Genomic DNA, 12,152 nt, shown 5'->3' with positions numbered 1-12,152 from the left:
GAACAAAAGTGGCAATCCCACAGACTTGTCCCTAACCACAGGGAATTGGAATTGTCTCCATTCCCTCTTCTATAAAACATTGGAGACCAGAAGTGAGTGGGAAGACTGGGGTTTGGATTATTGTCCTGAAAGTTTGTTTTGTACAAAACTCTACTTCTTGTACAATCAGTCATCATAACTTTTCTTGTTGCCACCAGCCTGGTTCAGCCTTCTTGCAGAGGCAGCTGAAGTCAGTGCATGAGAAAAGGAATGTGTTTAACAGTGTGTTTAGGTAACATTGCCACAGCCAGCCAAAGACTGGTCTTGTGACTGACTGAAGGGGAGGGAGTGTCTGTGGAAAGCCTCACAGAGACCATGTGTAGCCAGGAGCTCCTGAAGAGGCTCTCAGGGCACAAAGGTTGGAGACAGTTGTTGGTAAGGGACAAAATTATTAAAAGAGGGGATGAAGACCATGGTTGGAATAGGTGAGGAGAAAGTAGTTCATGCAGGAGCCCAAAGCTGCTAAAAATGGCTTAGCCTGTTTCAGCCTGTTTGGAACTTAGGAGAGCTGGCAAAGTAATTCAAAGATTCCCACTGCTCTCTCTCCCACCACTTTCTTCAGGCAAGCCTTTTTAAGTGTCCTGTACCCTTGTCCTTGTCCCTTCTCTGTTTCCACTTCACTGAAGTGTTTTTCAAATGTGGAAAAAAGCACAGATTGGTTTGTGGGCATACAGAGAGAAGAGCTGCTGTATTGGTCCTGATCTGAGGTTCCATGGAGGCTGGGGAATGGGATGGACACTGTTGGCGTTGTGAGGCTGTAACACAGTTTCTATATTGCAATGAGTGAAAAAGGACTTAGCTCCATCTTTTCATTAGAAAACCAGTCAGTGCTCCTTGTTCCACATCTCCATTCTCTCTCTCTCTTTCTCTCTTTTCCTCACATTTCCTAAGAAAAATGTGTATGCACTGGCTCTAACAACCATGAGAAACTTTTATGGGCATGAGGGAAAACATCAGGCCCACAGAAGTTAACAGCAAATCTCATGGTAATTTATGAAGGTCAGGCTTTCCGCTCCTGTCAGAGATGATTTAGATCTAAGTCTGTTGAAATTCCCTGATTTACCAGGAGAAGCTCGAAGGAAGAGGTGGAGTTGTCCAAAAGAAAGAGGTTGACCTGGTGAAGGAAATACAAGAGAATGTGTTCTCCTTTGATCTGGCATAAATCTATGCCGCTGCCACAAGAAGCAACCCCACCTCAAACAAAAAATGCCAAAGACAGGGAGGAGGGAGAAGAATTATTTAGAATAATGAATACCAGGATGTAAATTTGAGGGGAAATGGTGCTGACTGTCATGAAAACCTTGCACAGCAGTATTATCCATTGGGCTGTGGAACAGGCATGGATTGTGCTCAGAAAGCCAGCCATGTCCTGGGCTGCATCCAGAGCAGCATGGCAAGAGAGGTGATTCTCTCCTCTATCTGCTCTGGTGAGACCCACCTGGAGTGCTGTGTCCAGTTCAGGGGCTCCCAATACAAGAAGGACATGGACCTGTTTGTTGTAGAGAGTCCAGAGAAGGCCGCAAAGACACTCAGATGGCTGGAGATGCTCTCCTGTGAAGACAGGCTGAGAGAGCTGGGATTCTTCAGCCTGGAGAAGGGAAGGTTCCAGGGACACCTTACAGCCCCTGCAGTACCAGGAAAGCTGGAGAGGGGCTTGCACGAGGGCATGTAGTAATAGGATAAGGAGCAGTGGTTTTAAACTGAAAGAGAGTAGGGTTAGGTCAGATACAAGAAGTTTTTGACTGTGAGGGTGATGAGGCACTGGCATAGGTTGCCAGGAGAAGCTGTGGATGCCCCATCCCTGGAGTGTTCAAGGCCAGACTGGATGGGGCTCTGAGCACCCTGGTGTAGGAGAAGGTTGCCATGATTAGATGGTTTGCCATGGTTAGATTATCTTTAAGGTCCCCTTCAGACCAAACAGAGTGAGTCTAAGATTCTATTACCTGATTATGGAAGAATTAATATAGAAACTGCTGTTACTTTCTTTATTTGCTGCAATTTATGGCAAAATTTAGATTTTTTTTTTTTATTAGATGGATTCGCTAAAAGTATACCAAATTATATTTCATTTATCTGGAAGCTAATTTCTCTACTATTGTCAAAATAATCTTTCTTTTCTTTGTCAAACTTTGTTCTAATTCTGTGTTCATTCTTGGGACTCCCTGCAGTGCACTTTAAAAGGGAAGGTGTGGGTCCTGGAAGAATTTGCACAGCACAGGAAGGAAATATAATCAGGGTAGGACTTAATTTAACTTCCCAGGGGTTTTTGGTCCCACCTTAACCTCTGCACTATCAAGTAAAACAGAATACATTGTGTGCTTAGCAGTGAAACAGATAAGGGCTCCTTGGTCAAAATCAACTGAGCAACAGCACTGATTGACCATCTCAGCATGTTTCTCTTTGTAATCCTATAATCTTCCAGTTATACTGAGATACTTCCAGGATCCAGCACACAGTCAGGTGTAGGACAGAACCTCCAAAAAGGCAGAGGAGAATCAGGGCCAAGTCAAATTTTCCTACACTTGAAATTGTTTTTGAACAAAGAATATCAAGCCCCTTGAGCATGATGACCTTAAATGCAGCAAAGGTTACTGAATTTGGGAAATGCCCACTCTTGCTGGTTGGTGGAATCCCTGGATGGTGGAAACTTACACCTCACCTCAATGCCTGGTCTTTACCCAACTGCATCTATGAATTTATTTGTGGGTGACAGAAGGCAGTCTGGTCTTTCCCTCCCCCTCCTGCACATTAGCAAGAAGGGAGATCTGGGGTAAGCCAGAGTCAGACCCCATACTGCAGACCTGCTTGGCTCTTACCCAGTCCTTGGCTCCAGCAGCCTGATCCTTACACAGACAAACCTCCTCGGAGGCCCTCTTAAACTGTATTGAAACACCACTGCTGGGAAATTTGGGGTTGTCAGGTTTTAAAATACAAGGAGGATTTAATCCCTGAATTATGCTATGACTTGGCAGTTCTGTGGTTCAACCAGAGAATCCAGTCCTGAGAATACAGTAGGGAAAAGCAGCTCATGACAAGCCAAGAGCAACATGGGTCTGCTTGCCTCTTGCCTTAATCCTAGAATGTGGATAGCAGAGATCCACTGGGGACCTGCTTCCAACCCTCTTGCCTTTTCACATTGCTGCATAATGACCAATAACAACAAGTACTGAGTTGGTCTTTCTCCATCACCTTCCTCCTGGAGATGAAGAGGATATTTATTCTTTAGGCTGATGCCTGACTAGCAAAACTGATAAATCCAGGATTCCTCCTGGTTTCTGTCCACTGTCCCCTAACATTTCATATCTGTGAAACCTTATGTTCCGTCCTTTTTTCACATCCACCTGTGCTTCACCATAGCCCCCCACAGCAGCTTGTGCTCCTCCCCTTCACTCACCTCTTCCTTAGGGAGCAGTGAGCACAGCTTTCAGTGCTCTTTTTGCTGTCCCCTCTGATTTCCTATCTGTACCTTTTTGATCCTGCCCCATAACCATTCTGGTTTTTCATTTGGTTCCCTCTACAGTCACCTTTTTCCTCCTTTTCTCTGCCTTCTGTTTACTCCTGCAGCCCAGGAGAGCTCTAAGGCTTTGTTAGCAAGGGCTGAGTAGATACTAGAGTAGGTACTAGGTGGGAAGCAGCACATGTTGTGTGCAGCTGCAAACTGTGTTTTTGGGCAGCTGTCAGGATAATTGTCATTGTAAGGTCTATGTTCCCCTCCCCAGAGTGGTGAGGGCACGAACCCCGCTATCTTTTCTCTTTATCTCAACAGTAATTTTAATAAAAGGGTATGGAAACAAACATCTTGGAGACCTTTGCCTTTCTGATAAATTTATTGAAATGAGCTAACAGGTACGAGAGGACACAGTATAATTGCCTGCTTCCTGGGAAAAAAGGCCCTGCTAAAAATAGTGGTGGGTGTTAATAATTTGGCAGTTAGGAGATGAATCCAAAAGCTTTGCTTTAGGCTGTGGTCTGGACTTTCCTGCTGTGGCAGGGAGTGGACTGTGCCAGAGCATGGGGAGAGCTACAGCTTGCACTCATATGTGCTCACTTTAGTCTCCCTGTGCCCGATCTTTGACAGTTTTCTACAGCTTAGCAGCTCTCAATCCCTTGGGATCATGGAGATTTCCCAGTGTGGGTTTAGGGGGGTTATATGGATAGTGAATCTTTCATTATTGTACCTTGGAGCCTGCATCTTCTGGCTTCCACACTGAATTTTGGATTTCCTACCTAAAATATATGGTGATAACATTAAGGACATTTATAGTAGTAATGAAATTATTCATGTTGCAGATCATTTGAAATTAAATCTCTTACTGTATTTAAATTATAGATTTATTGCCTTGTAAGTCTCTGTATAGATTTCACTAATAGTTGATTGTGCTTAGTTTCTATTATTTTTTCATTATTACCGCAGGGTACTGGTCAGCAGCCTACAATTTACAAAGAAAATTACCTAAAACAGTGAAAATTTCCTGGCCTTTATAAAAAAATCTGAAAAAAAATAGCTGATGAATCATCACAGAGATTTTGTCCGATCTGATGATTAATTGTACTGTATTTAGACAAATCAGTGCATGTTAGCACAAAGTTTCTCTCCAAAGTCTGTAGCCCACAGGCATTTGTAATCTTAAGCTCCCTAAAACAGCCAAGCAATTTCAAAGTTTATTTTGTTGTTCTGAAGCCTTTTGTCCTGTTCTGGCAGAGACCAGAATAAAAAAAAGTCAACAGTGGGGGTGCAGTTGGTGGAAATGTCCCTAAAGGTTCATATTGCTCAACCTGTCAATTTTGTATATGAGTTTTGAAAGTGAAAATAAACCAAATGTAAGCCCTTACTGTAACCACATTTTATTTCATCTCTAACACAGACTGGCCTTAAATCCAGAGTGGCTCCTGCAGCCTGTTCCTCTGGCACAGCAGTGAGAGTTTTCTGTGGTTAGTGTGCAACAAAAGCCAAGTCTATCAGCTGATCCCTCCCTTGCGTGTGTCCCTTTTGCAGCCTTGGGCAGCCAAAATACCCACCAGTCAGCTGGGCTTGGGGCATCATTCAGCCAGACTGCAGAGAGCACAGAGCGGCATGCAGCGGCTGTCAGCAGCCCTCCACCGTGACAAGCCAACTTGGTTTTTCATTTCCTCACTGTGAAAATAATTTTGACATGTGCATTTCAGTGTTACTCTGAGACAGTCTTGTTCCAGGTTTTCTGAGAGCGTTGTGCCTTTGTGTAAGGAATGGCTGTGATCACTGCAGAAGGTCAGCTTGTGCTATGCCTGTCAGAGCTGTTTTCTGTCCAACCTTATAGCTCACTGTAGGTTTCTGGCTGCTGTCTCACAACTTTCTCATGACTGTCCAACAGCAGCCTGGTGCAGGCTGGGATGCTGGCAAAGATCTGACTAATCTCTTTTGTTTGTTGCTTTTTTAAGTAATGATTTCCCATGCACTTCCTCTGTCTTCTAAGGGAAGTCCAGGCCAAATTAAGTTAAAACACTCAAGGACTTTTATGTGAGTCGAATTTCATCATCCTCAGGTTGTAAGTGGAGATGCTTAACCTTTATTAGTATTCCAAGAATGAGCCATTCCTATCCAGATAAAAGCAGTTGCTCATGATGCCTGCTTGTCTGATATAAGTATTGGGAATATATGCATTTTCTTAACTTTAACTTACACGGTAGTTTTTATCATCTCGTCACTTGTGGAGCAAGTTCCCCTCATAGCACCCAGACTAGAAGGTCATAAGTGCAAAGAAAATCAAGCAAAACTTGAGTTTTGTTATCTTTAGTCTTGCAGTTCACTGAACTGCTATGGCAGCATACACACAGGGAGCCAGACTCCTTGGACAGACCCTTCCTTGGATGGCTGAGAAGTATCTGGAGAATTACAGACCTTAGCTACCATTTTAATCTACTTCCCTTCATCAGTTCCTCTTCTCAGGAACAAGGATTTACATAAGGCAAAGCCTGGTAGCCCATTAAAGAAGACACCTCTTTTCTGAATAAACAAGGCTGATGACCTGATCTCTGTGCAGAAAGAATGTGGAATTTGCAGCTGAGGTTTTTTGTGTTCTTCCTGCTGTACACCAAACCCTGAGCAAGCCTGACCATTGCAGTGTCAGTAAATATTGGGTAACCCTGTGCAAATACTGAGTATCTTATTCTTCAGAGAGAACTTCTTTGGAGGAGTGAGCAAGGAGAAGAAGGATGAAGCTGCAATAGTTGAGTGGGAAGGGTTGTGTTTTTCAAATCCTATCAACTTAGGAACTTTTGATGTCCTTCTGGTAGTTTCTCTTTTCCTCTACAGATCATAAATATGCAATCATCTTCAGTGTCAGCTAGTAAAGGAAGTTCAGGCGAGTCAAAGAGCGATGTCCTTTTGCTTCATGCTGGTATACGTATCAGTGATCAGTGTCATCATCTCTTCTGTTCTTTTGTGACTTTTGACCAATGTGATATGAATACTGGTGGCTATAATTGCTGAGTAACATATATGGTAAGTGTAAAGAGGCCATTAATTTTATAGATGTAAATGGGTAACTGAAGTCATACGAATGCTGCCCAAACCCACAGCACAGTACAAGACTGGGAGAAGAACACAGCAATGGCCAAAGAGATTTTACATGGAGCTTGATGAAGCAAAGGCATTAATTGCATTTGATTGCAGTGGATTTCTGTTTGATTTCACGTCAGAGGCAGCAGTGGGGCAAGACTGCACCAGGAGGGTTGCCAGCTTAGCCACAGGAGCATTGGTAATTGCCAAAGAAAAGCCATTAGGAAAGGGAGAGAGACTTCTGGGTAGGAGGGAAGTGAGGAGAGATTTAGAGCTATGAGGATGGATTGCATAATGTTTTTCACTCCCCTCTGTGCTTTGGGGAGTGAACATTCTCTGTAAACAACAATAGCGCTTTAGAGATAGCACTGCTGGCTCCACTGCTGTTTCTAATGGGAAATAGCTCCCAAGTCAGCATTGCTAACCAGGACTGTCAGAAAGGGGAGCACTACTTCTTAGCCTTTTTAATGAAGTAACTTCTTACTGAATGAAAGGATTAATGGATATTTCTTTTTTCTAATATCTGAGACCTGTTAAAACTAATTCCTTCCCAAATGTCTAAAAGAATCATATAACCATGGAACGATTTGGGTTAAAAGGGGCCTTATTGATTATCTAGTTTCAACCTCCCTGCCATGGGCAGGGACACCTTCCACTAGGTCAGATTGCTCAAAGCTCCATCCAGCCTGGCCTTGAACACTTCTAGGGATGGCAAGTCCCCAAACTCTCTGGGCAACATGTTGCATTGCCTCTCTATCCTCACAGTAAACAATTTCTTTCTAATATCTAATCTAAACCTGCCCTCTTCCAGTTTGAAGAGATATTATCTCTTGTCCTATCACTACAAGTCCTGGTAAAAAATATAAATGTTATTCCAAAAAGCCACCACCAGTATCTAGTAGCACTTCCTCTAGGTATCAAATGTGCCATGATTTCTTTGTCTCTGCATTTTTTCTATAATGAGCCTTGTAGTTAAGGGATTGTTGTCGTTGTGGGACTTCCAGAATGCCTTCAGGATGGCCAAGATCTAACCAGTACTGGGGCTCAGAGCAGGATTCTTCTTATGGCTCACATGGTACACCGTGTATCTTTATAAGTCCTGGAGTACTGTCATGAACTCAGGCAGGATAAAACCAGAAAAGAAAAGATATTGGCTCTGGCTTAGGGATGAGAAAAGGTCTTGTGGGTGAATATACTCAAGGCTTTTCATGGATTCTGCAGTGACCTGCATTTTTTTAGATCCTGCAGTCCAGTTCAGGGAGTTTGACTGGACTTGCTGACATCCAGACAGAAATACTGCCTCAGTGACAAATTAAGAAGCTGTAACTCTCCTTGAAGTTTCCTGGGCTCTTACAGACGTGCTCAGTGGCACAATAAAATCTAGTCTGACTTCCACCTTAACCAAAGGCAGCTGTAGTGAAACCTGTGACGTTAATGGACTGAATATGAGACTGCAGCTCTGAAACCCTAATGAATGCAGGCTGAAGCACTCCCTGCTTTTAATTACCCCCACGAAGCTAACAGCTCTCTGAAGGTTACTATTTAACCAGAAGTAATGGTACAGCATCTACATTCTGGATTGAAATTGCTGAGGTAGTTAATTTTTACTAAGCTGTAGTTCTTGTAATTTTGTCCCCATGCATGACTAAGCCCATGTAGAATAGCAAGTTCCTGGGCACAGGTGAGTTTTTTAGTCTGGAAAAACACTGTATCTCTGCCTCACACAATGCCTGTGTTACGTGACTTGATCAAAATTACTTACATTTTTAGCTTTATATTTCAATTGAATCCTTGTTATTGAGTGCCAAGGAGATTAAAGGAAAACTGCTTCATTTCTTGTTTCTCTGAAGCAATTTATCAACTGTAATCCCAAGTGAGTTGGAGCAGACATGATGATAAAGGCAGAATAAAGATGATAAAGGTTGCTGAGATTTCATTTCTCCTTCAGAAGGCTTAGGCTGCATCTTTTCCACAGAAAAATTAAGTTAATTTATTTTGTTGCCACTTGGATGTTTCTTATTTACTGGTTCACATAGGCCATTCTGTTCTCTTAGTATTCAGAGCTCTACCTTGCTATTCTCAAAGGCACAAATAAGCTTTTGCTCCTGTTACCTCTCCTATAATCATGGAACCATAGAATGGTTTGGGTTAGAAATGATGAGAGATCATGTAGTCCACCCCCTTGCCATGGACAGGGACATGTTCCACTAGACCAACTTGCCTGAGGCTATCCAACCTGGCCTTGAATACCTCCAGGGAAGGTGCATCCACAGTTTCTCTGGGTGACCTGCTCAAGTGCCTCACCACCCTCACAGTAAAGTGTTTGTGTGTCCTTGGGACAAACCTGGCTGCTGCTCTTCCCTGTTCCCTCATCAGCAAGGGAGTTTTGCTGTGGAGCTTGTCTGTTTCTACCGCCTGTCTTGCAGAAGGGATTTTTGGACAGATAAACCCTCTGCCAGTTTGGAGCGTGTTTATTTAGCTAATTGGCCAGCTCATCTCTGTGGGTAAGGTGTTGTCAGGAGGGAGAGCACAACTCTCCTGGGGATCATACAAAATGAGCACATACCTGTGACCCCTGACTCTAAATTCTGATGTGTCTGTTTGCCTTTGCATCTCATAAATAGCATTAATTTGTTCAACTGCCCGTCAGAATTGGTCATTGCATATTCCATCTGCAAAGGGATTTCCAGCTCACTACTACCATGATCCCCTTCTGAATGCTTGACCACCTAATGGGAGGCCTCAACCAGATTCAGGGACTTGCTTCAGCTGGTGCCTAAAGGCATTGGAAATGTAGGTGTTTTATTGAACCTGGGCCCTTGGCTCTCAGATTCAGCATTAGGGAAATAAAAGGCTTGCTTAGATACCTGCCCACTCCTGATGTGTCACTGAGAGAGGTCACTTTCCCCACTTTTCCCCATGGATCCTCATTTCTGCTCCTCCTGATGGTTTCCCTTGCAAAGCTGGTAGTGCCGTTAGGGTGTTAGTCTAAAATAAACCATGTAATTTTGCCTGAAGTAAAGTAAGGAGCAATTAGCATCAAATACATAATATTAAGGAAGGAAACACAAATTCTGGAGGGCTGTCTCTCCATGCTTGGTTCTCAGTCACCAACCAGGTTATCTAAGCCAAGGCAGTCTGATGACAGCTGTGAGAGTCCTATTCCCAAAGAGCATAGTGAGAGTAATCATCAGATTTTGGAAGACCCAAGCTGTACTCTCTCTGCTGGCAAATCCCAAGCAGGGATTGAAGACCAGACCACTTTCCTTCCAATTCAAGGGTCAGAATCAAGGGGCATTGGGTAGCTGCCCTCTCCACCTTCATATGAAACAACTCTCAGGTCCATTGAGCTGCATGACCTGCAGTGGGTAGACAGTGGGGTTCAGCTTCTGCTGTGAGCTCAGGATGTTTTTCAAAGGTTAAATAGCTGGTGGACTCCCTTCAGTACTGAAGAGATGTGAATGTATGAAGCACACAGCTAAACACTTAATAGGTGTCTTCATTATGTATGGAAGATATTACCTTGAAACAATAGCATTTTTCCTAACAGCATATCACAACCTGAAATATATGCAGGGATGTTACTAATTTGCACTTTTAATTCCCAGCTAATAACTGCTTTCTAAACATAGATGGCAGCAGTACAGTACTCCCTTTTTATGAAGATTGACATCTGTGAATACTGCCTTTGAGGCAAGCCATGTGGATGTGATTAGTTCATTGGTTATTGGCACAGTGTTAAAGAATTACACTGAATAAATGAAATGTTATTTTCCTTTTTTGCCTTTCTGATCTGTCTGTGTGATTTTGACTTGATCAGTGTTGAAGTCAGCACTTTTATTTTTCTTCTTTTCGAAGTAAAGGGCATTTTCATTAGGAATCCCACAGTTGACTGTGGGAAGATATCTGTCCCCTAGAAGAGTCATGTGAGATAAGCCCTTGCCAGAGTGAGTAGCCCAATTATGTTTGATTATCCATCACTCATATGGCCTTACAATGGAAGTTGTTTTCAAGCTTCTTCTCCCTAATGTTTCACATTAGAAGCCCAAACCATGACCGGATCTGAACTTTCTGGGGCTGAGCAATAGTTGAGAGATGTAAGCAACAAAAATCCATTTTTCCAACTGTTACTAATTGCTGGCACAACTCCTGCTTTTGTGAGCAGATAACAAGGCAAGGAAAATGGCTGCATCCCTCTGCCAAGGGGAGTCCTCAAGTTAGAGCCTTTGATTTGCACTGATTAGACAGCACTGTGAGCAATGTAAGCAATTTTCCCTGACATAGGTATAGAGGACAGGTTGCTTCTTTTGGGGTTAGTACAGCCTAAAAGGAACTTCAGCAAAATCACAGAGTATCAGAGCAGAGATCAGTCAATGTAAATAATATTGTCCTGGGTATTGAAAGAATCCCTGCTACAGATACTCTTTTTGATAACATCAGCAGAGAGGCAAAAAAAAAAGAAGCCACAAATCTAAAACATGTTTCAAAAACAATCCCTTCTAGATCCTAATTTTATTTAAAAAGAAGGCACTTTTGTTTAAACCCTGAAGACCTTTGCATTGAGAAGTGATTAACCGTAGTGCAATCAGCTATGCTATTTTCTATATAAACAATTCACTCTGAAGTTACACCCAAACATTTGATTTTCTGTTTCACTTCTCATAATTTTTCCTGATTTTCACTTGGTGCATGTTAAAAACTGGGATCAGATATTCATGGGGAAAAAAGAAACACTGTCACAAGGGCAGGTTTGGCTTGATCAAAGCAAATGTCATGGCAGATATTGATCCAGTTGGATTGGAGTTCTGTGGACTAGAGAGGTGACCCAAAACATCAAGCTCTGCAGTAGCCATCCCCATCGTTGACCCTGGTAGCTGGGTGAGAAGGTTCATGCTTTCACTGTCTGGATGGCCAGGAGCTATAAGTTCCTCAGGAAAGAATGAGTAACAAGGCTTATGGTAAGACCATCAGCCTCCACTGCATTTATCAAAATTGTTTTAACTAGAAAACTCTTCTGCACTAAGGCAGAGTTTGCTCCCTGAAGCAAAGATGTTTCACAGGTGTAAAATGTTCAACACTAGTGGCTGCTCAATGAAGTTGCCATTAAGGATGTTGAGCCTTTTGGTTTGAAAATGAGAATTTACCTTGCTATTAGCAGTCTCTTGAGGTCTCATTTTTGTGTCAGTGAGTTGCCTGGTTTTGTACTCAGCAGCTTACATCCCTCCATTTTCAAGTTCACCTGTTTTCTTTTATCTTGGAGTTACTAGTTTTATTACAAGGCTTATTTTTCTTCTTTCTTTCCTTTTCTTTTCCTCTCTTAGGGGATTGTTTATCACCATCCATGACAGAGGCCATATTGCAACAATGCTAAACTCTTGGCCTGAAGAAAATGTTAAGGTATGTGGCATGTCTTCTGTGGACTGGGAAATTACAGGCAGTTTGGTGCAAAATTTAGTGGAACTGCTTGGCATCATTTACAGAACTGGCTGTTTAAAAGGACAAGCAAAGAATGCTTTTCTTCCTCAGACAACTTTCAGGCTGAACTTCAGTTTCAATTTCCAGTCAAGCTGGGACT

At 42.7% G+C, this 12,152-nt stretch overlaps 1 protein-coding gene across 1 annotated transcript in view; it reads left to right on the top strand.

Moving 5' to 3' along the window:
* The window catches only part of ME3 (malic enzyme 3), a 117,491-nt gene that overhangs the window by 70,724 nt on the left and 34,615 nt on the right, over window positions 1–12,152 (top strand). Inside the window, exon 4 of the mRNA XM_066544697.1 lies at window positions 11,899–11,974. Within this exon, the coding sequence (XP_066400794.1) occupies window positions 11,899–11,974 (76 nt within the window). The remainder of the gene's footprint in view (window positions 1–11,898; window positions 11,975–12,152) is intronic.

The sequence above is a fragment of the Molothrus aeneus genome, chromosome 2 (genome assembly GCF_037042795.1).
Source record: "Molothrus aeneus isolate 106 chromosome 2, BPBGC_Maene_1.0, whole genome shotgun sequence".
NCBI classification, from domain to species: Eukaryota; Metazoa; Chordata; class Aves; order Passeriformes; family Icteridae; genus Molothrus; species Molothrus aeneus.
This window is presented reverse-complemented; position numbering and strand designations above follow the sequence as displayed.